This window comes from Martes martes (genome assembly GCF_963455335.1).
Source record: "Martes martes genome assembly, chromosome: 3".
In the NCBI taxonomy this organism is placed as follows: Eukaryota; Metazoa; Chordata; class Mammalia; order Carnivora; family Mustelidae; genus Martes; species Martes martes.
In genome coordinates, this window is record NC_137890.1 from 152,130,432 (window position 1) to 152,157,429 (window position 26,998).

General features: G+C 49.9%; 1 protein-coding gene across 4 annotated transcripts; it reads left to right on the forward strand.

Moving 5' to 3' along the window:
- Positions 1-1,238: 1,238 nt before the first annotated feature.
- On the forward strand, positions 1,239-25,274 carry ILKAP (ILK associated serine/threonine phosphatase). Of its 4 annotated transcripts, XM_080799053.1 has the most exons (13): positions 1,409-1,423; positions 10,436-10,501; positions 10,599-10,645; positions 10,974-11,030; positions 13,977-14,096; positions 15,401-15,527; positions 17,623-17,729; positions 18,083-18,176; positions 18,465-18,552; positions 19,842-19,963; positions 22,805-22,924; positions 24,708-24,789; positions 25,003-25,274. In XM_080799053.1, exons 3-13 carry the CDS (start codon positions 10,636-10,638, stop codon positions 25,144-25,146), a joined length of 1,071 nt encoding a protein of 356 aa, XP_080655179.1. In that variant the 5' UTR covers positions 1,409-1,423; positions 10,436-10,501; positions 10,599-10,635; the 3' UTR covers positions 25,147-25,274. The 4 variants fall into 4 exon arrangements, with proteins under 4 accessions (XP_080655178.1, XP_080655179.1, XP_080655180.1 ...); XM_080799052.1 differs by lacking the exon at positions 10,599-10,645 and having other exon boundaries at positions 1,239-1,423; XM_080799054.1 differs by lacking the exons at positions 1,409-1,423; positions 10,599-10,645 and having other exon boundaries at positions 10,460-10,524.
- The last annotated feature ends 1,724 nt before the right edge of the window (positions 25,275-26,998 follow it).

Genomic DNA, 26,998 nt, shown 5'->3' on the forward strand with positions numbered 1-26,998 from the left:
GGAAAGAGGCCACCAGTGTCAGTACCACTGGGAGTCATGGAAGATGACTGCAAAGGTCAGTTCCATTTACCAGCAGAGTGGGAAGTCAGGGGAGGTCTTAGTGGGAGCTGTTCTGGAGATGTGGTGAGGTCAAGCTGGGTTGGGGTCAGCTGCCCTGTGCAGGGGTGGCAAGGGAACGGGAGACAGTATTCTCAGAGTATTTCTGCTGTGAGGGAGGAGGAGGCAGGTCCTCTCTGAAGGGTAAGGAGAGAGCAGTGAGGTTTCACACTGGTGAGTGACCCGTGGCACCGAAGAGAGGCATGGAGCCTTGCTGGGCCCTGCAGAGTCCCCAAACCAGACCTAATCAGAAACACATCTGCAGGGGAAGCAAGCTGGGTTTCTTACTCAGGGCAGCATTGAGGGAGACCACTGCCGTGGGGCACCTAGCTAGGGGGATTCCGGAAAGTCCTCAGGAGACAGGGTTTGTGGTCGGCAGTTTTGCAGAACACTAAGGATGCAGAGCTTTGCTGTGGATTGGGTGTCAGCAATTCCCGGTGGGGATGCCTTCGTCAAACTTATCTAAAAGGCAGGAGACCCGGACAAAGCTCACTCGTACTGGGCAGGACTGAAGGAGGTCTGGTCACTCGTGGCTTGGACTGCGCTCCAACATTTTGTGTATGTTCAGACACGATGAGCACGGCCTCCTTTTCTTCATCTGTCGAAGGCTGATGTCCACGTTCGCTCGAACTGCGTCCATTCAGCAGGAGGATACCAAGGCCTCGCTGTGTGCCCAGCCAGCGGGGTTACCCGCTGCTTCCTCAGGGCACCTCGTGGAAGCGCCCTCTTTCCCGCCCGCCACCAGCCCGCACGGGCATGTACAGGTCGAGGGAAGAGCCCTGCACCCTGTGTTTCCCGGGGCCGCCTCGGCTTCTCTGTGTCCACAGCGGGCCAAGACGCGGGCCTGCCGAGCCGGTGTGAGGACGAAGGGACCGAAAGCCTTCCAGGACATCAGGGCCCGCTACGCTGCCACTGAGCTCCGACAGTTCTTTCCCACCCGCCTTCTAGGAACAGGACGCGCCGCCAAGCGAGGGCAGTAAGGGCCGGCCCATCCGCCTGCAGGGAACGTGGCGGCCGCTGCGTCGCCTCCGCCCATCCAGGCGAAGACACCCTGCGCGCACGCGCGCCGCCCCGCCCGCTCGCGCGCAGGACTCTGGGGCGGCCGGGCCACGCCGCGCGCCGATTGGTGGGGTGTCGGGCCCGCCTTCGGGTGATTGACGGCGCCCGGGCCGCCACCGCCCCGCTGCCGCCGCCGCCGTCGCCGCCGCCGCTGCCGCCGCCCGCGGGCTGCGCGACCGCCGCCGCCGCCGCTGTAGCCGCCCAGCCTTGGCCATGGACCTGTTTGGGGACCTGCCGGAGCCCGAGCGCTCGCCGCGCCCGGCTGTCGGTAAGCGGGTGGCCGCCCGGCCAGGGAGGGGAGGACGGGCGGCGGCGGCCTGGAGGCCCGCGGCGCCTGAGGCGGGCGGCGGGGCGGAGCGGGGGCGAGTGCGGCCTGCCCGGGGCCCGGCCGGCGGGCCTCCGTCATGTCCGCCGCACACGGAGGAGGCCGGGCTTGGGAGCGGGCCGCGGGCCGCAGGCCGCCTAGTCCTTTTGTGTGCGGGCCGCACGTGCGGCGGCGGAGGGCGGTCGGCGGGGCCCAGTCCCGCTCCTGAGCCCCGGCGCCCTCGCGCGCGGCTCGGCTCCGCGCCCCGCGGCCTTCCGGTCGCCCCCCGCCGCCGTCCCCGCGGGCGGGACGGCGGCTGGGCTGCAGGTTCGGGGCTGCAGGTGGCTTTGTGCTTACCCCGGCCGCGCGGCCCCCGCCGGCGTCATCCTTCGTGTCTGAGGCCCGAGGGGAGGGCTCGTCCTCTGCGGTCTTAGCATTTTACTTTTCGCAGTAGTTCTCTCTCGCGTCGGCGGCCCCCAGAGCAGGAGCTCTAGCGCAGGTGCGCGGGTCCGCTGGGCGCCGGGCCTAGGCAGGTGCGTGGAGCCCACGCGCGAGCAGCCTGGGACCAGGCCTTTGTTAGCGTCGTGTGCCCAGTGCGCTGTGCTCGCTGCGGGTTTCACCGTGCGAGACTTCCTAGCACTTGCCCACGCTCGACTTCCAGCGGACGCTGCCCCGCAGGCCCGCAGTTCTGAGCCCATCTCGGCGGCAGACAACCTGGAAAAGTTTAAGAGCAAGTTCAGGTTTCCAGGCTCCCCTCCGCCCACGAGATCGGAAATTCTCCAAGGTAGGGTCCTGGATGTGTGTTGTTAAGTCCCTGGGGGATCTCGACCGGCCCGCTCCGCTGGAGCCTGGAGACCGTGGGTTTGGAAGCCAGTGTTGGACGGAACCAGAAGGGGAACAAGATCTAGCTTTTGCTTGCAAAGAGCTGACGTCTGAATGCAAGTGATTATAATTAAAACTGGCAAAAGTTAAGGACTGTGGGAAACGCGGAGCGCCTGGAGGAGTGTTTGCAGTCTGTCCAGGAAGAGTGGGGAAGGAGGCGGTGCTGGAATTGGGCCGCCGACGATGGGTAGACTTGTGCTGTGCGGAGATTCTAGGCCAGGGAACCGTGTGGTGGGGATGTTAAGCCCTCTGGATTGCAGGAGCGTTGCACGGGGCCTGGATTCTGCTTGTCAGGTGTGAACAGCCTGGCCAGGCTTTGGGGGCCATTATTCCCAGTAATGGTAGTTACTCTATCCCCAGTCACTACTCTGATGGTACAGAAACATCTGAATAATTGTCTGTGAGCCATTCACTTTCTAAATTGTTCTAGTTGTGGCTAAAATTGTTTTGCCTGTAGGTGGAAACTCTGGCTTTGTGAACACCATCTTTTTTTTTAACCGTGTTGATGGAGTATACCTTCTTTCTCTGAATATGTTTGGGGCAGAGTTTGGATTTGCAGATGTGCCTGTGAGCCTATCATTTAAATAAGAAAGATCTCCATAACTTTTTACCAGAAATTAATTTGTCTGCTTAGGAGAAGGCACCCTTTATATGATACAAAATCTGACAGCTCCTAACTCTTACAAGTTGGTACTTGGCAGCTTGTCACTGAACACAGTGAGTGGGGAGGGCGTCTCCAGCCCTGCCTGAGATGCCAGGGCAGCAGAGGGACTGCACAGTGTTTAAAACCCCATTCCCTGGAAAGTGGATTAGTGAACTGCTCCTGGGACAGGCACTGATGCCATCACAGGCCCTACTTGGCTGAGCGTACTTTTAAAAATAGCTTTAAAAACAAAGAAGGCATGCTTTCTGAATTAGTAGGTGGTAGGAAGCTGAGCGGGATAAGTACTAAAGTGAGTGACAGAGCTGGGATCCCAGGTTATTTTGACGGGCAGTTAGTTAATACCGACAAGGTGAGATTTAACAGGTTAAAAAATCATTTGAAGAAGAACAGAATCTGATTTAACGATCTTGTGAAGAAAAAAAAAAAACAAACTGTGATTTTTGAAAAACTAGTTTAAATGCTATACTTTGTTTCAGAAAGTTGATGATACTGGTTGATAAAATTAAAAATGGAACAAATGAAAGGAAAATAAGGTTGGTTTCATAAAGTGGATGGAAAGATGAGCAAAACTGCACCATCATGACCCTCACACATGATGTGCAGGTGCTCATGTAGGGAGTACTAAAGACCTAGTCATTTTCACAGTCTCAGAGAGGAGTGGTTTTGGACATGTAATCAAACTGCCTTGAGATCCACTAACTGCCTTCTGTGACTGTTCCCACATCTGTAAAGTAGGACTGCCGCCTCCTATTGTTAGCACATGTGTTATAGAGTACTGCATGCTTGATGCTACAGAGTACTGCATGCTCGTTACTGCACAGTACTACATGCTCGGTGCTACAGAGTACTGCATGCTTTTTGCTACAGAGTACTGCATGCTTGTTGCTACAGAGTACTGCATGCTCGGTGCCACAGAGTACTCCATGCTTGGTGCTACAGAGTACTCCATGCTTGGTGCTACAGAGTACTCCATGCTCGGTGCTACAAAGTATTACATGCTCAGTGCTATGGAGTTCTACAAGCTCGGTGCCACACAGTACTGCATGCTCAGTGCCACATAGTACTGCATGCTCAGCGCTACACAATACTACATGCTCCGTGCTTAGCGTACGTGCTGCACGTGGTCAATGCTTAGTAGATGCTAGTGCTTAGATGTTAGTAGATGAGCTGTTAACTTTAACAGCTATTTAAAAGGAAAAAATGCACTCTTAACTGGATTTTGTGAGTGTCTAAAAGGAGGAACTTTCATACTGCTCAGATTACATCAAGTGTATTTTGTTCTTTGATTTTTGTTTTAAACATTCCATCTAATGTTCCTGCCTCCAAGCCTCTGGATTTTTATGGTCTGAACAAAAATGTAAAAGGAATGCATTAAATGTTTTCAGATTTTGTGCTAAATGAGTAGTTTTCACGCCAGCATTTATAGATTTGATTGCTGAGGGAATCAAGTTTTTGTATGTTGAGAGTTGACCTAAATGAGGAAGTATGCCCATTTCAGACAGGAATGAAAACTCTCTGCTCTATCACACTCCCTGAAAGTGCTACCTTGATGTCTTTAAGATCAACAGCTTATGCTTGATAAGTTAAAGGTGTCCTTTAAGGTTACTTTGACAGTAAGTTGGTTTCAGTTTTATAGGGTGGTTCTTTCACTTACTTGGTTGCTACACCACCGTACTTTAAAACTGCTGTTCACCTCTCAGAACTAAGCAATTACTGCAGGGTAGGCCATCTATTTTTTTTTTTTTTTTAAGATTTTGTTTATTTGATAGACAGAAATTACAAGTAGTCAGAGAGGCAGGCAGGGAGAAGAGGAGGAAGCAGGCTCCTCACTGAGCAGAGAGCCCGAATGCAGGGCTCGATCCCAGGACCCTGAGATAATGACCTGAGCCGAAGGCAGAGGCTTTAACCCACTGAGCCACCCAGGCGCCCCAGGGTAGGCCATCTTCAAAATACTTCATTCCAAAAAAACCCTGGAGATCTAAATAGAAAATAAAGGTTTAAGATACTAGAAAAAAACACTAATTGTAAAACTTCAGGGGTAAGCAAGAAAAAACTCATAAGAAATTAAAATGGATTTAACTATAGAAAAATTAAAGTTTCTGCAGGACAAAATACCACAAAGCAAAAGACAAAATAATTTCGTAGGGGCATCTGAGTGGCTCAGTAGGTTAAGTATCTGCCTTCAGCTCAGGTCATGATCCCAGGGTCCAGGGATAGAGCCCCACATTGGGCTTCCTGCTCAGCAGGAGTCTATTTATCCTTCTTTTTCTCTCAAATAAGTAAATAATTTTTAAAATCATCTGTAATTTTTTAGTAGCCCTGAGGGATGTGAACCCTCTTCTTCTTCTTCTTTTTTTTTTTTTTGAGAAAGAGAACGAGCAGGGGGGAGGAGCGGAGGGAGAAGCAGACACCCTGCTGAGCAGGAATCCCCAATGGGCTCAGTCCCAGGACCCTGAGATCATGACCTGAGACGAAGGCAGCTGCTTAGAGCCGACTGAGCCACCCAGGTACCCCTAAGTAGGCAAAGTCTTAAAAAAAATAATTTCGGGGACGCCTGGGTGGCTCAGTTGGTTAGGCAGCTGCCTTCGGCTCAGGTCATGATCCCGGCGTCCTGGGATCGAGTCCCACATCCGGCTCCTTGCTCCGCAGGGAGCCTGCTTCTCCCTCTGCCACTCTGTCTGCCTGTGCTCGCTCTCTCTCTCTCTCTCTCTCTCTCTCTCTGACAAATAAATAAATAAAATCTTTAAAAAAAAAAAAAAAAAAAAAAAAAAAAAAAAAAAAAAAAAAAAAAAAAAAAAAAAATAATTTCGTACACAGGGGGCGCCTGGGTGGCTCAATGGGTTAAAGCCTCTGCCTTCGGCTCGGGTCATGATCCCAGGGTCCTGGGATCGAGTCCCACATCGGGCTCTCTGCTCCATGGAGAGCCTGCTTTCTCTTCTATCTCTGCCTACTTGTGATCTCTGTCTGTCAAATAAATAAATAAAATCTTAAAAAAAAAATCCTTTTGGGGTGCCTGGGAGGTTCAGTGGGTTAAAGCCTCTGCCTTTTAAAAAAAATAAAAATAAATAAATAAATAAATAATAAAATAATTTAAAAATAAATAAATAAAGCCTCTGCCTTTGCTCAGGTCATGATCCCAGGGTCCTGGGATCAAGCCCCACATCTCTGCTCAGCAGGGAGCCTGCTTCCTCCTCTCTCTCTGCCTGCCTCTCTGCCTACTTGTGATTTCTGTCTGTCAAATAAATAAATAAAATCTTTAAAAAAAAATTTCATACACGTACAAATGATCCCTAATAAATGAAAGGCTCAAACACATCAGTAAGAAAAAGACAGGTAGCCCATTTGAAATTGTCAAAGGCTATATGTATCCTGGAAGTTTATGGAAGAAGAAATGCAAATGACCAGTCAGTTAAAACCCGTGCTTAGCTTCCTAAATCACTGAGGAAAGGAATAGCAAATCGGTGATGCACCATGTTTTCACCCAGCAGATTAAAAATTGGCATCATTGTGGTGAGAATGGAGAGAAATGGACATTCTCATAAAGTGTGTTGGGGGTAGACATTCCCACCACTTTTTGGAAATAGTTTTAGACATCTGTTAGATTTAAACCATTTATATGCTTTGACCTAGCAGTCTAGCAGATTAAGTAGGGATATATATCTAAGATTGTTTACTGTGGCATTATTGCCATGTGAGAAACTGGAATCAACCTGCACGCTCATCAGGAAGGGGACTGGACAAGTGTGTGGCAGTGCCTCCCACGCAGATCAGAACATAGCTGTTGGGAAGAGTAATGAAACCCAGACGTGTTGGTCTGGAATGTTCCCGGAGGGCTCACATGAACAAGGGTATACGGAGAGTGTTGTGGATAGTACGCTTCTGCGTCTTAAAGAGTAAAATGCACTTACACAAGTGCATCAGTTTAGGAGAAGGTAGAACATACCAACTCAACTGTGGTGGGGAAGGGGAGCTTTTTCTAAAGCCTCTGTGGTGTTTGGAGGAGGTACATTGCTTTTGTAGTTGGAAAAAATCAGGTATAAAGAAACTTTTAGGCAAAATATGTGATCTTGTACATAGCAGCCTTTAGCCAAAGTGAATATAATCAACCCAAGAGTATTTTTCTCAGCACAATAACTTTCAGTAGTCTTAGCTTCAGAATATGGAGAACTCAAAACAGAGCAAAACAAACCGAGATGACATTAACTGTAATGAAAAATGGTCTTCAGTCTTGTTTTATTCTTTATTCGGGTCTTATATTTAGAATTCAGGGGGCCTTCCTCCAAAGTTTTGGGTCCTAGTTACACTTTGTCTAATTATTGCTGACCCAAATACTTTGGATTACTGTTTATCCAAAATAGAATGTTAGGTTCTGGCCATTCAGACATTTCCATTATAGCGTCTATCACCTACAGATACGTATTTTTTAAGATTTTATTTTTAGGGGTGCCTGGGTGGCTCAGTGGGTTAAAGTCTCTGTCTTTGGCTCAGGTCATCATATCAGGGTCCTGGGATCGAGCTCCGCATCGGACTCTCTGCTCAGCAGGGAGCCTGCTTCCCCCCCACCCCGTCCCACCTGCCTCTCTGCCTACTTTGGATCTCTGTCAAATAAATAGATAAAATCTTCAAAAAAAAAAAAAAGATTTTATTTTTAAGTAATCTGTACACACAAAGTGGGGCTAGAACTCACAATCCTGAAATCAAGAGTTGCATGCTCTACTGAGCGAACCAGCCAGGTGCCCCACAGATTTTTATTTATTTATTTATTTATTTATTTATTTATTTATTAAGAATCCAAAATACAAGCTATTCTAAGAGATCCTTTCAGTGATGCAAAAAGTATTCCAGAGATCAAGAACCTTGGGATTATCGTCGTAGGATTGTCAGGGTTCAATGAGATGGTATGCGGAGGCTGTCTGGCACTTTGTAGGGGCACGGACGGAAACCAGGAAGCCTGGATTTGACTGCCCACTCCTCACTGGCTCTCCCTCAGTTTCACCGGATTGCCTCAGTCTCCTCATCAGTACGGAACTACAGTAACAGTACTCACCTCATAAAACTGTTGGAAGGAATGAGTGCTTTGGAAACATGTAGAGACCACCGGAATCATGCCCGGCCGGCAGTAAATGTTCGTTATTCCTAAGAGCCATTCTCAGTTGTGACCAATGAAAATGAGACGATCCTGTTGTGTTTAATTGAAATAGCACTTACAGTATTCCAGAATGAGAAAGAAGGAATGGGGAGGTTCATTCATTTGGCATGAGGAGGTGGGCCCCTATCTGGGGATGGTGCTCAGATCGGGGAAGTATTCTGAGTGTAGCCAAAGGACAGAGGCCAGGCCGGAAGCCCTATGGTGACGAATGCGTGCAGCAACTGAAAATGTCTTCCCTGGGAAGGACGACTTCCCCCACTGGACACTGGCAGTGGAAAGACCTGATTGAGGTGGGTGGTTTAATTTGGAAATTAAACCTGACCTGGCCCAAGGGTTGGTGGCTGTTCAGGTTGGCCTCCTCCCTGTAATGTTCTCTCTCCCCAAGATGCCCGACCCTCGGGCCCCACTGAGAGACATCGTCCTTGCCCTTCATCGTCCCATACGGTTCTGAGTCTGTGAGGAGAATGGGCATTTGATGGTTAGACCCAGCTTGGCTTGGATTCCTCTTGGAAGTGCCCTGCTAGAATATTAGGGCTTCTTGTAGGAGGATTACAGAGTGAGTGAATGGTTGTTCTAAATGCCATTTAATGTCCTCGTGATGCTGCTGTTTGAATACCTCCTATAGAGTGTTTATGTCACTTGTGAGAAAAATGAAAGTATTTGCAGTTACTTAGTCTGTTTGGAATCCTGAGGGATAACAGAGTAAGTTAATGGAGTAGACATTTCCCATTTGATTAGGGTGTAAAGCAGAAGAGTTGCTTTTTGTTAAATCAGGAATCTGTAAGGTATTTAAGATACTTTTGATCTAATAACTCCTGAAGAAATTTCTTTCCTTGGAGTTTCTAAATTTTAAATTAAATTTTTGCTTTTACTTTGTTTTTATTATTTGTGTATTTTTTTAAGTAGGCTGCACGCCCAGTGTGAAGCCCAGCGTAGGGCTTGAACTCAGGACCCTGAGATCAAAACCTGAGCTGAGATCAGGAGTCAGATGCTTAACTGACTGAGCCTCACAGGTGCCCCTAAATTTTTGTTTTTAAAAGAGCAGACTTGGGGGCACCTGGGTGGCTCAGTTGGTTAAATGTCTGACTCTTGATTTCGCCTCTCAGGTCATGGTCTCAGGGTCGTGAGATTGGCCTTTGTGGGGCTCCGTGCGCAGCACTGTCTGCTTGTCCTTCTCCCTCTGTTCCTCCCACTGCTCTGTGCTTGTGCGCTTTCTCTCTCTCTCACATGAGTAAGTAAACAAATAAAATCTTTTTTTAAAAAAAGTAGAATTGCTATCCAGCTCATTTCTACTTAGAGGCAGAGGGGTGATGTAGCTGGGGCTTTTGGAGCATACAGTTGAACTGGTTTTTAAATGAGGATGTTTCTGTACTTGAACTCAGAGGAACATGAGGTGGGACAAACTTCATAGGATCGGAGTGTGCACGCCTAAGTCTTCAGCCCTTTGTTTCTCCCATTTCCTGTGTACCAGTTCCTGTATTTAACAGCTTAAACAGAAATTTTTGGGAAAGCTGGAGAATAAGGAATAGTTAAATTTTATGTGGAAAGGGATAATTGGGTAAAAAACATTTAAGACCGGTCCTCTTGGTGTATAAATATTCAGGTTTTTAGATTTAAACAATTTCCCTGGCTTGCTTCTGAGTTTAGGTTGGAGTGTCCGAAATTCCTCATTTTCTCTATAGGTAGTAATTAAGTGGGCACTGTGTGGGGATGCCAAGTTCACACAGATTTGCTTCCGTCAGCCTTTCACCTCTGAGCTTGTTGTTTGAGATTCTAGTGGGTGGGTGCTTCAGAATGCTGTTGAAATCGTGCTTTCTAAGACCATAGATCTTTGGTCAGCAATCTGTCTTTGACCTTTTTCTTTTTTTTTAAAGATTTTATTTATTTATTTGACAGGCAGAGATCACAAGGAGGCAGAGAGGCAGGCAGAGAGAGAGGGGGAAGCAGGCGCCCCACTGAGCAGAGAGCCCTTAAAAAAGGTTTCTCAATGTTTGGTGCTTACAGGAATGAAATTACTGAGAAAAATACTTGTTTTCCTCAGGATATCCAGTGGCCCTTCAGATGCCCATTGGGTCATATTTCATTGCCTTTATGTTGACTGTAACTGTTGGAAGCAAATGTCTTTGTTAAATAGCTGCTGAGAAAATACTCTGTAGAATTTGGTCCAGTGAGGAGGAGAGGGTTTGAGTTTAATAGCAGACCTCTCAGAAGGCCTCCCCCTCTGAACCCCCCGTCCTGGCCGATGACCGGATGCTATCTAAGCAGGCGCTCTGTGTTGTAGGCAAAGAAGCTCAGAGGGGACCTCTGCTTTTTGATGACCTCCCTCCGGCCAGCAGTACTGACTCAGGTACAGTCTTCAGGCTCTCCCAGGTGTGTGTCAACGTGTCATCCTGGGGTTGTAGTTGTCTGAATCTTTGTCCCTTTCCCCCATTTTCAACACACAGATGTTTTAGGTGTTGGACTGTCTTAAGTTTTGAATCCATGGCATCAGGTAAGGCAGAAAAATCCGCTAGTTGCTGGCCCTGAGGAACTGCGTAAAAATGTTGAGCAGTTTTCTCTGGTTCATTTGAGTGTTTATTTGACTAGCTGAAATAAGGTTTAACTCTCTCCGGCTGATATTTGTTTCCTTTGAATTGAGAGGATCTTAAAATAAAATAGGTTCAAGACATTACTTACCGAAGTATGAGTTGCCACTGGATTGACACGAGAGGTTTTGAGTTTATTTCAATGACCTGCATAGGTGTCCTGGTGGGATGGGTTCTGAAACTTGAGCCTCACTCAGGTTCTGTGGGCTCACTGAGTGTTCTGCTGTGTTTCAGGGTCCGGGGGACCTTTGCTTTTTGATGATCTCCCACCAGCCAGCAGTGGCGATTCAGGTAAGTGGTTGGGAAGAAGTTTGATGTGTCAGTGGGAGTAATACACAAAAAAATTATTCTTATGTAAAATGTACTTATTAATAGATTTTAACAGGGTTTAGGATGATATTAAGTATAGCATAAGAGTTATTAAAATAAAAAATACATAGGCAGCATCAGGTGGAAGCAAAAATTATATACTACATCACTTTTTGGTGATTATTTTTTACTTGGGGTTCAACCTCTTGCAAATAACTTTAAGAATTAAGAATTTAGTCATGTACTTTGAACTTTGTTATTAACAAAAAACAATTATCTTAAGAGTTTGCCTCTGCCTCTCTCTGTTCCTGACAGACTCAGATATATTCAGCAGAAGTATCTGACATATGAAAGAGTTAAAAAATTTTCAATATCCCTGAACCTGTAAATACAGACGGTCTTCTCTTTTATGGTACTTGTATTAAAAAGACTTTGATCTTAAGAAAATGAAATCTGAATGACACTGGTTTAGTGACTGGTACAGACCACGTGCAGGAATTTCTTGAAATTCAAGACCTTAGTTGATTATTTTCAGTCAGTCTTTACAGTTCTCAAGAATCTCTTTATTGAGCTGAGTTCATTTTTGTCAAGCCTGTTAACATGGGTTGGTTGCACCCGCTCCTATAAATATGTTTTCCTCTTTACATCCCAGTTAGGGAGAGGGAAGAACAGAGCAGATTCCTGTCACTTGTCACCATGATGAATCTGTTATTCCTTGTACTCACTGAGCGCTTCTCACAGGGAATTCCCCCAGGTGGGGGCAGGGCCTGGGGCACGGCCCTGCAGTGGGGGATGCAGGCTGTCTGGTTTCATACGCAGTTATCTTCTGGTGTAAGAACCTTCCTTATGTCATCAAGTGGAACACTTGCTGCTTTTTAAGTAGACTTTTTTGTGTTATTAATTCATTACATAAAAATCAGGATTAATCTAGAATGTATGGATTAAATAGTATAGTTCCTATATTTAGAAAAAATTATTATAATCATCTTACACAAGAATTCTCAGGTTTTCAGGCCTGTGGGCCCATGCTAAAATTGTACAGCAGTCTCACACAATAAGCCCAAGACCTTCCCAATAAAGACAGTATTCTTTTTTTCTTTTTTTCTTTTTTTTTTAAGGTTTTTATTTATTTATTTGACAGAGATCACAAGCAGGCAGAGAGGCGGGCAGAGAGAGAGGGGGAAGCAGGCTCCCCGCTGAGCAGAGATCCCAATGTGGGGCTCTATCCCAGGACCCTGAGATCATGACCTGAACCGAAGGCAGAGGCCTTAACCCACTGAGCCACCCAGGTGCCCCAGTATTCTTTTTTCTTAAGATTCTATTTATTTGGGAGACAGAGAGCATGCAGGGCAAGGAGCAGAGGAAGAAGCAGGCAGGGCTCAATCCCAGGATGCTGGGATCACGACCTGAGCCAAAGGCAGGCACTTAAATGACTGAGCCACTGAGGTGCCCTAAACAGTATTCTTATAATGGAAGTTAATGTGTGCCAACAGGGTTCTTAACAGATTTAATAAAAGAAAGAAATTTACTATAGCTATGTCTTAGTTCTTCATAGGGCAAAAGACAGTCAACTAGTAACAATTTAGAAGACTTTAGCACCATTAGTAACAAGCTTGATTTTTTTGGATACAGAATCTAACCTTGCATCTAATGTATTGGGTTTTTTGAGAAGATACAGTCACATTTACAAAAATCAGCTACATTCTAGGCCATAAAGTAAACCCCAATAAAGAATGATTTCATATACAGACCATATTCTCTGACTTCACTGTGATTCAGTCAGGAGTCAACAGCAAAACTATAAAGATGTCTCTGTTTTGCAAGTTAAAAGAGAGGAAGATTGTTGTCCGTCCACACTGGGAAGGCTGGAGCAAGCAGTAAGTGACAGCAGGCTACCAGACAGACCTCTGGGGCAAGTGTGTTGGAAACATTCGTGAAATCTTCTCCGTTAGTATGCCTCATTATGTGGGGCAGGACACACGTGTTAGGTTCTACTGTTGCAGACGTCCGTCCTTTTGCAAGTAATTGACTCTTCTTGAGGGCAGGGACATTTTCTTCCCTTTTTGTTCAGTGCCCAAAAATGTCTAGCACATGGTAGTTGAGTAACGGTTGCCTGCTTTCATACTGAAATGCGGAGAATATAGAGAGCCCCTTATTAGGACCATGGCTGCCGTTCATGGGATACATGGTAAACCAGGCACTGTGATAAATGCTTTACATACCTCATCCCCATCGGTTTTAAAGCCACCTTCCAAGATGACAGTATTCTCCCTGGGTCACAGATGAAGAAACTGAGGCTAGAAGGTGAAGTAGCTTGCCCGGAGGCACACCTCCGTGAGTGGCAGGACTGGGACTTGAAACGAGGCTTTTCTCCTCCCAAAACGGAGTCGCACTGCGGGCGCTCTTAGCGTTGGCTTTGAGCACAGTTCATCCCTCCACCCATGAACGGCCTCCGCAGTCCTGTTTTGCCTTTCATGATACCAGCAATTCCTGAAGCTGGACGTTTGCCTCCTGTTAACCCCCTTCTGGCACTTACTACTTTTTTGACTTGCTGAGGGTGTGTCACTTGGCAGATTTTGGGAACTTCCCTCTTGATAAGTAAGAGCCTGAGGTCTGAGACATGTGGGTGCTGTAGCCCCAGGCCATGGGCTCTGGGTTTAGCACTGAGAACCCTCCCTGACCAGTCCACTCACAGTGGGTCTGAGCAAGACCCGGGTCTTGACCTGTGCTTCCCCCGTTGGTGCCCCAGGCACGCTGCCCCGCCCCTCAAGGTAGCTGCCAGGAGCCCTGCGCCTGCCTCTCTGCTCAGGCTCCTACACTGTGTCACGTTGTCTCTCGGGGTGGGGAAGGGGGGGTTGTGGCCTGGCTGCTGGGGACTTTCCTGTCCACCTACAGCTGTGTCTCTCTCTGACTTTTCCTTGTGTCCAGGTCCTCTCGACACTGCAATGTCCCAGACGGTAAAGAGTGAAGAGAAAGGAGCAAAGAGAAAAGCCCCCGAAGGAGAGAGGAATGGCAGTGAAGAGCTTGTGGAAAAGAAAGTTTGTAAAGGTTTTCACACAGCTTGAAAACAAATGTATTAGCCTTCCTATTTTAAAACAACCCAGAGCAAAACCGAGTTCTGCTTTCCCATTTATGGTGCTTCCTTTTTGTGTCTATACTTAAGAAGCCAGTAGGGTTCCCTCTTTGCAGATGGACCTCCCAAGTTTACTTTTGCCTCTCCTGCTTTCCCCATTCGTGTGTGACCCTCCCTTTGGTCAGACATGAAACCCGCATTTGTTCAAGGGTGGAAACACCAGGTGGACTTGACTTTACCTTCTCTAGTGAACAGGTGGCTTACTGACCACCGCCTTCTCCCTGACCCCTATCTTTGCTCCCGGCCTGCTGATGAGTGCCCCGAGGTCGGTGATGAGCTTGGTAGGCAGCATCCCAGGAGGGAGCCTGAGGCTGGAAAAAGCAGTTGGAATTCGTCCTCAGCTTTGTGACTTGTCAGAGTAGAGAAGTGAGAGGTTCCATCAGAGAGAGGTAGCTGTGGGTGCTCAAGCCCGGTACTAGCACAGTTCGTCCCCTGCCCTGGAGATGCCGGGTGGAAGCCGCAGGCACTCGGGCCTGGCAGCTGTGTGAGAGACTGTCTAGTGTGTGTAAGGACAGGGCCTTGAGCGAGCTTGTGGCTGCCTTAGCCGCAGAGGCACGGTGCCTGCCAGCCACGGCTCTGCAAAAAATGTTCACTTTAGTATTTACGGGGCCCTACAGTGTCCGCAAACGGGCTTCTCCCAGCCTCGCCATCAAATATAGATAGGCTGCCGTGCCTCCTCTGCTGGGCTCTTTCCTCCTCCTCGTCCTCAGGTAGAGGAGAAGCAGCCATCTTAGCATTTGGGCAAGTTCTTTACCAGTCTCAGGCCTGGAAATCGGTATTTTCAGATATCCCACAGGGCATTTGGGATAAACTCTAATTACTGGCATTTCCCTAAACTCGGAATTTTCTGCCCTCATTAATTCCTGACATGACTAGATTTCTACGTGATTCCTTGCCACAGTTCAGGATGACCACACCTTCCTTGCTCTGGTACTAAGGTCTGACGGCCTTAGCTGGAGCTGTCGATACTAATGTGCCATCGTCTGCCTGCTGTTCACAGCAGAGCCCTTGCAAGACTGTCCTCGTCCTGCCTTGGTCTGGTTGCAGTTACAGGCGTGCAGCTGGGGACACAGATGGCTTGAGAGTATAGCTGCTCTGTGTGCACAACTAGGATGTCACTGAGTAAAACAGCCAGAGTTCCCTCTCACTTGCTCTGGGACTAGGGCTTCTGGAGGGAAGAGCACAGTTTTGTATTGGCTTTTTGTTCTCCCTTCCTCAGCCTCCTCAGTGATCTTCGGTTTGAAAGGCTATGTGGCTGAGCGGAAGGGCGAGCGGGAGGAGATGCAGGACGCCCATGTCATCCTGAACGACATCACAGAGGAGTGTAGGCCCCCGTCGTCCCTCATGTGAGTGTCCGTGCTCCAGACAGGCTTGGGGGGCACAGAGGTCTCTGTCTGACGGGGGTTTGGACTGTGTTCAATTTCTATTTACTGGAAAGAATGGCTTGTCGCCGGGACTGCTTGGTTTGGGGTCAGTGGTTCTCAGCTGGGGTTGGTTTTGCACAGTACTGCCCCTCCCTGACATTTTTGGGTGTCACTTGGAGCGCTATGTGACTGGTATCTGGTGGCGGGGGGGCAGTGGGATGCTGCCGAACAGCCCACAGTGCACAGGACAGCCCTGCAGCAGAGAACCGTCCAGCCCCAAGTGTTACTCCTGCCGAAGTGAAAGGGAAAGGAGCCTCCATGTTGTGGGTCTTTGGGGTGGGGTGTGGCCTCTTCCTCAGTATCTAAAGAGCTTCCAGCAGAGAGACTCTGACTCTCTGAGCCAGGAGGCAGAGTGGGAAGCTGCTAATCACAGCGCACACAGGAACCAAGGAGAGCTAACATAATGGGGCCCAAAAAGAGAACAAAAAGCAGAAATGGCATCAGGGAGAAGAAAAACGGAGAATTTTCCTACGCCTTTGGATAAGTTCTTAGGCATGGAGGAAAACCATCAGAAGGTGGGACATCAAGGTGTGTCCTATCAAGTTAAATGAACATGCATGATACTGACATGTACAATTGGTTACATAGTCTGCGCCCCACCAGGTTTCCATCATCATATCACCTGTGTGTTATATTTACTGACACCAGTTGGTCCTTAATGGGCAGTGTGCCAGAGCCATGGCTGCTGGTGGCTTTTGTCTAGGCAAGGAAGTGAGGTCCCTGCAAGGCATCCGCTCATGGGCCAAGGTGACTATATGTGTACATCCGCTCACAGTTGTCCTGCCGCCCTTGCTCACCTGGAGTGTGCTTGGAGTTAACTTCTGCAGCCAGGAAAGGGACTTGGAGAGCCCCAGGGGAGTGGACCTCACTGGGATCACCAAACATTGAGCAAGTACCATGCCTAAGAGAAGGGCTCAGGGTTAAGAACCCGATGAAGTTGTGTTTTCATGGCCCAGGATGTCTCCGTTGAAAAGGACCTTGGAACATGTTTAAAAAGGCAGTTTTGCACGGTAAATGCCATTTCTCATAGGTGTTTTCATTCTTCCTTCTCAAAACAGTTCAAGTCACTAATGGCATTTGTTCCATACATGCATGTTTTGTGGCAAAATTTGGAAGAGAAATAGGGATAGGATAAGAGCAGTAAGATGGGCCTCAAGAATTAGATGCTGGATCAGTCTGAGCAGTAATTCTGGAATTACCCTCTGTTCTCTTAGGTGTTTCTCATTGTCTTGGATTAGAAACTATTTTATTGAGTGTGTTAGCATTTCAAACTAAATCTGATTTAAATAGAAAAAAGTTTATTCTTCAGTGAAAGATTGATTAAGAGAGCTTGATATTTAAAAAAAAAAAAAAGTGAGTCTTCCAACTCTTTTTTAATTATTTTTAAGTAATTTCTGTCCCCAATATCAGGCTCAAGCCCACAACTGTGAGATCAAAGAGTCGTAGACTCTTCGGACTGAGCCAGCCAGGCACCCTAATTTTCATGGTGTTTTAAATTAAAAGTTGAAAACCTGGGGTTCCTGGCTGGCTCATTCGGTGGAGTGTGCGACTCTGGGTCTCAGGGTCGTGAGTTTGAGCCCCATTAAATCAATAAACTGAAAAAAAAAGAAAATACCATCAAAATTATTTCAACATTTGTCTCCATTAGTGCTGTGCCCTTTTTAGTCACTTGGGACAGTGTGGTGTCTTACCAGGGGACATCCTCTGTCTTGTGAATGCTGACTGTTTGAGATAAGATTTAGAGGCCTTGGGGTGCCTGGGTGGCTCAGTCATTAAACATCTGCATTCAGCTCAGGTTATGATCTCAGGGTCCTAGGATTGAGCGCCGTGTTGGGCTTCCTGCTCAGCGGGGGGAGCCTGCTTCTCCCTCTGCCTCTGCCCCTTCCCCTGCTCCTGCATACATGCACTCTTCTCTTGTAAATAAATAAAATGTTAAAAACAAAAAAAACATTTAGCGCCTTAGTGGTAAGGAGCAGTCTTCGTGAAAATCTCGTTAACCATCAGTTCGTTCTTCCAGTACCCGGGTTTCATATTTTGCTGTTTTTGATGGACACGGAGGAATTCGAGCCTCAAAATTTGCTGCACAGAATTTGCATCAGAACTTAATCCGGAAGTTTCCTAAAGGTGGGGCTGAAAACTGGATTGGTTTGGGTCCCTCTTGGTGTTTGTGTAAATCAGGAAGATGGTCGGCGTTGGAGAGTTCTTAGTGGCTCTATGAAGGTGGGGCCAGGGGTGCGTGGGCTCTGAGGTGAGCAGGTGGTGGCTGCAGAGGGTGTCTGACTGATGGCACCTTGCATGGAGAGTTTGCGTGTGGGTGTATATCTTGCCTTCATACTCAGGAGACGGTAGACCAAGCTCAAATGACCCTGTCTCAGAGGTGGGGAAGCAGAGATGTTCTTGGTCACAGTACAAAAAACGGCAGCAGGAGGAGAATTTCTTCTTCCTGAGAGTTTGTCATCTTGTTTGTTCTGTAATAGGAGATGTAATCAGTGTAGAGAAAACCGTGAAGAGATGCCTTTTGGACACTTTTAAGCATACTGATGAAGAGTTCCTTAAACAAGCTTCAAGCCAGTAAGTGTGATCACGTAAAGATGTGTGAGTGGGGTGTGCTTGTGTGTGGTTTTCCTTAAACACAGTTTAGGTCTTCTAATAGCTAAGTATTGGTGCTCACTGTCTGAAAAGTCCCTTGCACTGAGTAAGCTCTTGTAACTGCTGACTGACCCTGAAACAGTAAAAAAGAAAGTTATCCAGCAGCTTCCATGTTGAAGTGTAAAAGACACTGACCAGTCCGCTCTGAAGTGCGTCTCCAAGCTGCCAGCCTGTTGGAGGTGGCCGTACCTGTGACGTGTGTCCCTGCAGGAAGCCTGCCTGGAAGGACGGCTCCACTGCCACGTGTGTTCTGGCCGTAGACAACATTCTGTACATCGCCAACCTTGGAGATAGCCGGGTACGTGGCTAGCTGGGTGTCCTGTGCCGTGAGCAGCCCCTCAGCCAGTGCGTGCGTGGCGGGATGGATGTGCTGGCTGGGGAGAAGTTTGTCCTGCTGTGGGCCTGCTGCCGGGGCCCTTGCAGACTCCACAGTGGTGGGGCGGGGAGCAGCAGCCACGCTCGAGGCACACGCCCCGCACAGCATGCGTGCACTCTGTCTCTGTGGTGCTGTGGGCCAGCTGCGTGCCAGTCGTTAAATATTTCCCAGCTGTGTTTCTCTGACCTCAGACAGTAACCCTTGCCTCCCCAAATCATTGTGATTTCAGGAAAAGTCAAAATTAGTTAGACAAGTGCTAGGTGATATGCCATTTTTCCAGAGCCTTGGCCACTTGGAAGAAAAAAAAAAACCCAGTTGTTTCCTACTGTGATACCCGTATGTCAGCCCCAGTTATGGGAAGTGACTTCAGGCTGGAGGGCAGCACCCTGCAGCCAGGCTCCCACTGCCTGGCCCCCCTTCAGAACCTGACAGTCGTTTCGTTGGCCCTTTGTGGCAAGCCTGGTACTCCGTCAGTAGCCACGGGGACGGAGTGACCCTTCCACTCCAGCGGCGTCTGCTGACCTGACCCATCCCGTCCCCTAGAGTGACTTGTACATAAATTCCAGGCACTGGGGGTGCAGCAGCAAACCTCACAGGCAGTCCCTGTGCAAGTTGGGCTTATATTCTGGTGATTTTCTAGTAAACGGTCCCAGTGCATATGTTGTGTTTAGGCTAAATAACATATAACACGTAAAATCAGCAAAAAAAAAAGACTTTGGAGTCAGATCCACATTGCTGTGCTGGCTGTGTTCCTGGCTCTGCTCCGTGACTATAGGCATGATACCCATCCTCTCAGCCTCGTCGTCCTCCTCTGTAGGACTGGGGTTTTCCCAGAAGTCACCAAGTGGGGCAGACGTGGCCATGGAGCACACGGAGGCACATGTGGTCACCCCCTCTCCATCTCTGCCTCCTGTGGATTCACGGACCAATTCCACCTGGAGGGGCTTTGATCCTCGGCAGGTGCCTCCCTTCTGTGTCACAGGCGAGAAGACAGCCCATGGAGGGGGCGTGGTGCTCAGCCAGCAGGGCTGGCACCGGACTTGAGATGCTGGGCAGGGCTTCTCTCCCTGGCTGCTGGGACGCTCCTTGGCTGCTTGAGCCTCTGAAGTCCTGTTTGTCAGCAGGAGGTGGATTCTGAAACTCGGCTGTTAAGCTTTGTCTTCCCCTGGTAACTTTAAGTTTCCTGACTGTCATAATCTCTACGTTCCCAGGCAATCCTGTGTCGTTTTAATGAGGAGAGTCAAAAGCATGCAGCCTTAAGCCTTAGCAAGGAGCATAATCCCACACAATACGAAGAACGAATGAGAATACAGAAGGCTGGAGGAAACGTCAGGTGATGGGCACTGGCGGGCACTCCCAGGGGGAGGGCTGTACCCTGTGGGAGTGGCCGGGGACTTCCAAGGGTAGAACCTTCCATGTGACATTGTCTGCAGTGAGATGGGGCTGTCCGAGGTCTAACCTGGGGAAGCAGGTGAATGGATGTTGCATGATTTCACATTATGTCCAACTGGGAGCGAAAGAGGGTACTGGAAACATGGCTCCCTGTGTTCACAGAAGAGGAGGCCTGCCTCAAATTCAAATTCTCCATCTGTAGTATTTTCTCTGTGCCTAGGGACTTTCATAAATGCTATCATTTGCCACACCTGAATAAGCTACAGTTTTAGGGGAATTCTCCAGAGAGGCAATCTGAAGGGATGAGGACAGTGGGTGTTTGTAGCATGTGCTGAGCATCTCTGGGCTTCCTGGCTGGACAGCCCCGACTGGCTGGCTCTGTCCATGGCTCCATTTCACCTCTCCCCATCTCTGACTACCGCATGTTTGCCCTGGCTTAGATCTGCTGTGTCTCCAAGGAAGCTGGTGGAGGTTGGTGTCTTCCCTGAGCCGCGGGAAAATTCCACTTCAAGGACACTGTGCTAGGAGTCTGGCCAGAGCGTCCCCTGGTTCATTTTACAGTTTGACCATGAGGATGTTCTGTTCTGTTGGGACAAGAGACCAGTAAGGCACCCGCATAAGACAGTAGTTGCTTGTCTTTGGAAGGGCAGTTCTTTCCCTGTCGTCAGTTGTGACTGCCCTATCCGGGTGCTGGCTGGTTCAGGGCTCTCTGGGGGGCAGTCAGAGCTCTTAGACTTTGTCCAGAAGTTTCTTTGAACCTTAAAATTCTGCTTTTGCCTGACCTCCTTGGAGAGATTTTGACATTGACAGTCCTATGGCTGGCAGTTATTTTGTCTCCCGGTCTGTACAGAATCAAGAGCAGGTTTGGGTGCCTTAGAGACGTGCTTAGACAGCATGGCTTCAGGTGGGCCCCTCGTGGCCAGGAGGGGAGGGAGGCTCCGAGCAGTAGGGTTGGGATCTGGTTCGTCCCTCCCCAGAGGCCAGGGCACCACACCCTCCCACTTGTATTTTTAAAACATACGTTTGGAAGTTTTTTGGAAAAAATTTTAAAATAATAGAACAGTTCATTATCAACTGCTTAGAATCAGTAGTTAATATTTTGCCCTACATGCTTTGTGTGCATATGTGAGGCCAGCCCGTGTGAAGGTTGGACACCACCCCGCAGGAAAGAGGGACTGCGGTGGCTGGCTTCTCTCCTGCCTTGTCTAGATCCCTGTTCCCTAGTTTGAACCCAGCATTGTCTGGTCTGCGCTCAGCTTACCTCAGCCTCCCACTTCCTTGTGGCATGGTGGGCCAGCTGGGGAGGTGGCAGTCATGCGGGGTCACCGGTGTCCCATTTGCCTGCATTCTTTCATGGGTCATTGAAGTGACTTGCGTTGCATTTCCCTTCTGCTGGGAGTCGGGCCTCAAGGACTCCGCGTGGTCAGCTGGTGCCGTCGTGCTCTGAAGTACAGATGGCTGGTTTCTGGGTCCGCGGCTCCCTGGGCTCCTGCTCTCCCCTGTCCCTCCAGCAGGGTGGGGAGCATGAGGCCCGCTAGGATGGGACTCTGCCCGGGAAGCAGGAAGGCAAGCAGCAGCTTCTGTAGTGTGGCTCAGGGTTGCTCCGTGTTCTCTCTCTGGGCTTGGCGGCATGAACAGGTCCTTGGGACCTGCCACTCAGTCTTGGTAAAACAAGCCAGCTTGGTGACTTACATGGGGGGTCCACACCTGGTGCCTTATCACTTGGTCACTGAAGAAGCCCTCCGTTGGATTCTCACGGTGCTTGTGCCCAGTGCTGCTTCTGCCCTGCTGCTGTATCCTTTGGCCACTCTCACTGTTCAGTTCAGGGATCGTGCTCGAGAAGAGTGCTCGGCTGCCCATAGGTGCCAGCAGGTCTGTGGTGACAGCTGTGCCCACAGGGAGGGTGACTTTGTAACTGCAGTGATGTGCTGGCAGCTACACGGCAGCCCAGGCCAGTGGGGCATTTCTGGCCGTGCGCACTCATCCACCTCGCCTTCCAGAGCTCTCATCCGTGGGAGAACCCCCACAGACCTCCACGTACAGCGCTGGGGTTTACTGGATGTTCCCATGCCTCGTTGTGTGCCTTCTCCTCCGGGTGCACACGATGGTCTGGGGGCCTGTGAGCTTGCTGCTGCCAGAGGCCCCACCAGAATGGTTCCCGGGGCCCCCGAGCCGGGCTCTTTGCCCCGCTCCTAGAACTCTGATGACAGTCACCCCATTTAGAGGGCACCCCCCCATCTCTGGATGCCTCATTTAGAAATAGAATGAGTGAAAGTGGAACATTGTGCAGAATGCTACAGTTAATCCAGTTTAAATCCTGTCCGTAGCTCATGTGAAGAAAACCTGCATCAGAACCTGGAACTCGTCACTTTCAGGTGTTTTCCATGTCTGATGAGGTGTAAATGCACAATAATCCTCCTATTCCAGCTGCTCTTAGTTCTGGCTGCATGCTCAAATTACCTGAAGGAGCTTTGGGATAAAAACACAACAGAAAAACAAAGCCAGGTCCCAACCCAGTGCCATCAAGTCCAGCTGGGCTACGGGCAGATCAGGTTGGGCTGTGGGCTGTTTCGTCAGGGTGCCGCCAGGCTGAGGCGCCAGACCAGCGAAGATTCGGCACAGACCATATAGACACGTCTGTATGGAGGCTGAGAGACGGCAGTGCTGGTTAATAATGTGGACCCCCCCAGGCTCCATCTTTCCTTCTGCTTAGACGATGCGCTGGAAAGTTCCATGCACCCGTGATCTGTCAGATGGAGTCTTTGTGTTTCCCTCCTCTCAGGGACGGTCGTGTCCTGGGTGTGCTGGAGGTGTCCCGCTCCATTGGGGATGGACAGTACAAGCGCTGCGGGGTCACTTCTGTGCCAGACATCAGACGCTGCCAGCTGACCCCCAATGACAGGTAACAGTAGCACAGCAAAGGCACAGGGCCTGGGCACGGGCTCTTGGGTCTCTTCCTGAACCTGGAGCAGGTGGGGACGGGCCTGGCAGGTGAGGGTGGACAGACTGTCATTTCTGCTCTCGTGGGCCCCCCAGTCTGGTCCGTGAGCGTACATGCGAGTGAATGATTCCGGCACTGCGTGTCCGGGGAGTGTGGGGTGCTCTGGGAGATGTGGGGCACATCCCGGTTGGAAGATGGAGAAGGGCTCTCCGGCAGAGGGAAGACCCACAGAGCCCTTATAGGAGGACGGTGGGACACATGGCCAGGCAGATGCCAGTCATGGAGAGTGATGGAGGAATGATAGCAAGGTGCTCTGGGAACGGGTTTGGGATGGGTCCCGAGTCCCGTGTGTGCTTGCTGGAGAACCAGGGGTGGTACTGAAGCAGAGTTGGGCTAGGTGGAGAATGAGGGGGCCGTGCCCAGCTGCCTGTGGAGATGGCATCCTGCCCATCCACAGCCAGGGGAAGCCCTCGGCAAGGAGCCCTGCTGGCCCTGCTCCCTGTGCTGTGTGAGGGGTCCTCCCCATGGCCCTGCCTACCTGGCCTCTCCTGGTCTCCACTTCTGTCTCCACCTGTGTGGTGGCCACTGTGCTCTTACCAACCTTAGGGCCTTGGGACATTTCCACCAGCCCCTCTGATTCTCTGAACCATGCCCCAGGCCCCCTGTTGTATGCACTGTGCTAGCAACCCCTGCTCTGGGTTATAGTCCTGGGTTTGTGGGACAGGTTGCCCAGCGTCTGTCAGCAAACTGGAGGGGGTGGGAGCGTGCCTGCTGGGTTCCAGGCACACCGTGTGATCTGTGAGTTCTTTGGGATGTGTACCCCATCAGAGGAGGAAGACCAGGACCTGGGTTAGATGAGCAAAGAATGAGGATTCTGCTTCTGCGCTGTGGGGAAGCTCACATCATTCCTCCGTTGTTCAGGGCGCTCCCGTCGAGTCCTAGGGAGGGGCTCTGAAGGGAGCTCATCCTGGTTCAGACAGTGGAGATAGCTGAGTGTTCTCACTGGGGTCTTGGACTCTCACAGAGCATTCACGACGCCATTCTGTGTAGGTCTACACTGTCGTGTGGTGATAGAAAGTCAGTGTGTATTTGCCATAACACATGACATTTTTTACTCCACGATTTTCCTTAAATTCATTTAAGAAAGTGCAAAACCTGGTGTTTGGGTTAATCCATAATCATGTTATTGGTGAACAGGAGGGTAGTCTCAATTCTGATGGATAATACCCCAGTTGTACTTTTTTTTTTTTTTTAAGTAGGTTCCTCTCCCAACATGGAGCCCAACATGGGACTTGAACTCACGACCCTGAGATCAAGACCTGAGCTGAGGTCAAGAGTCAGACGCTCAACTGACTGAGCCACTCAGGCACCTGTTCTATGGTTTTTTGGTTTTTGTTTTTTCCTTAGCTGTAAATATTTTTAAGTGGTTTCAACTTCCATGTTATAAAAGTTAAATTGTTTTTTTTTTTTTAAATTCCTGGCTGGGTCACTGGCTTGATTGTAGCTCAGGTCGTGATCTCAGGGTCATGGGATTGAGCCCTACATGAGGCTCTGCTCAGCATGAAGTCTGCTGAGAGTCTCCCCCTCTCCCATTCCTGCTCCCACTCGCACGTCACTCTCGCTCGCTCACTCAAAGCAAATGCCTTAGCCTTTGAGTAGCTGGACACGTATTTATTTTACCTCCACTGTCAAGCTATTTTGTAGTTTGCTGCCACAGCCCATTTCTGCTTCCTCCATGTTATAGGTTCATTCTGTTGGCCTGTGATGGTCTCTTCAAGGTCTTCACGCCAGAAGAAGCGGTGAACTTCATACTGTCCTGCCTGGAGGTGAGAGAGCTCCCCAGCAAGTGGGAGCTGTGGGAGCTGCACTGGGGGTGTGGAGACAAAGGTGTCCCCTGGGGCACTTGGCCACTGTGAGCTCCCCTGCAGGGACCCAGTGCCTGCCCCAATGGCAGCTGGGGAGTAGCGCCTCTTCGTGGAGAGGCCCTGGGGGGGTGACAGGGATCCCCGCTCAGTGGTGCCCCCTCTCCTGCCCGCTAGGATGAGAAGATCCAGAGCCGGGAAGGGAAGCCCACCGTGGATGCCCGCTACGAAGCCGCCTGCAACCGGCTGGCCAGCAAAGCGGTGCAGCGGGGCTCGGCGGACAATGTCACCGTGATGGTGGTGCGGATAGGGTCCCCGTGAGGGCCGGCGGGGCTGGGCGGCATGGCGGTGACCTCGCAGGTTCATCGTGTGTGTGTGCACATTCCGTGTGTCTCGTGTACTCCTGTGGGACTCCCGTGGTTGTAAATAAAGGTTTCTTTTTTTTTTTCTTAGTGTTTTATTTTATTACATTTTGAGCAATTCTTGACCCTTCAAGTGTTGTGTTTGCTTTTGGATACTCTCTGGGTCTTTCCTTATTAAACCGTCGTCGCCTTCTTGGATTGGCCCATGATAGTGACCCACTAGCTGCTCAGTGTGCCACATTTCATAGTTCCTAGCACCTTCCCTGTGCTCCCTCGCCCTTGAAATGACCCTGGTTGGGGAAGTAACATTCACAGGAGGAGATGGAGATAGGAACCCACCCAGACAAGCTGTCAGAGCGAGAGGCAGCTACATAAACCTCACGGGGCAGGATGCGAGGCTTTGCTGCGGGGAAGACCGGGTGGGAAGTTACTGCTTTCCGGAGTGGTGTGCCTCAGGCAGGCCCTCCTGGAACGGCATGGAGTTTGGCTTCTTTCTGATTCCATTGGTAATAGATGCGGAGGGGCCCCAACACTGTGGAGCGCCGGTTTCCTGGGACGTGTGTCTGGATACCCGGGGTGGGGAGTGGGCAGTGTCCTGCCTTGAGTGGTCAGGCTGCCGTTTGGATCGGCCCCTGAAGTCCAGCTTCCGCTTTGAGGAATGTGCGTCCGCTGGGCCCCGTGCTGGGCTGAGGTTGGGCTTTGCGGAGACACTTGAAAGGGATCCTTATGGATCCCTTTGCTTAACTAGCCCGTTCATAAGAATAAAGTGCTTCTCGAGTCCTTGTGTGAAACAGGTCACCCCATCGCTGTCATTTGTATTTCAGTAACGCGGCCCTGCGGTCTCTGTAGGGTTTGCCTCAGGATGATGTAAGTTTCTCAGATCTTGCCTGGATGCTTCCAGGCGAATGCTTGTGCCCCCGCCCATCCCAGAGCGCGCCTTATCACCCCTTCAGCTCCAGAGCCTGAGTCCCCACTGCCAGCACACCCTTCTCCGGAGAGTAGGGTGCGGATTCCATCCCTGACATCGTACGGGGGAGCAGGGTGCACCGCTGAAGGCAGGCCCCCAGCATCCCAGAGCTGGAAAATAGGACAGCTGATTTCAGTCTGCATCTCCCCACTGCAAACCAGGCACCACTAACTCCCCAAACACCACTGTCCCAGAGCTGGGGGCAGCTTCAGCGAAGGCTTCCCTGACAAGCCCCCACCCCACCACTGTCTTCATGTGGTCCAGTCCCAGCCCCCTGTGCTGGGATGGGGGGCCACCTTCCACCTCCCCTCCCCGAGTCCACTGCTCGCCATCCCCAGTGGACTTGGGCAAAGTGATGAAGGTCCGTTATTTTAAGGTCTGCCCTTTGTCTTTATAACTGGATAGTCACATAGCAGGAGAATTCTGAAGAACATCTCATCCAGTCAGTTATATATATAAATACATTCTGGCAATATTACACAATAAATATTTCAACAAATTGTGGTATAATACACTTAGCTTAAGAAAAGGGAAGATCTATGGCTTTTTCAAGGAAAAAATGTCTTTGAAGGATCTGTGCTCCCTGGGTGCAGAAGGAAATCCAGGGAAGGGTGCGGTCCCCAGCTCTTATCAGACTGCGAGGGGAGGCAGGACCTGGGCCAGCACTTCCCGGTAGGGCGGGTACCATCCCTACTGAGAATCCTGCTGGGCCTGCCAAGGGCATCACGTGGGGCTGATCTGCGTGTGGGGTGTCTGGGCTCCCCCACAGCCAGGAGGGAGGGAGGAGTGGGTTCTTAGTAGAGATGGAAACTGAAGGCCCTGGGGGTCCATCAGACCTGGGCGT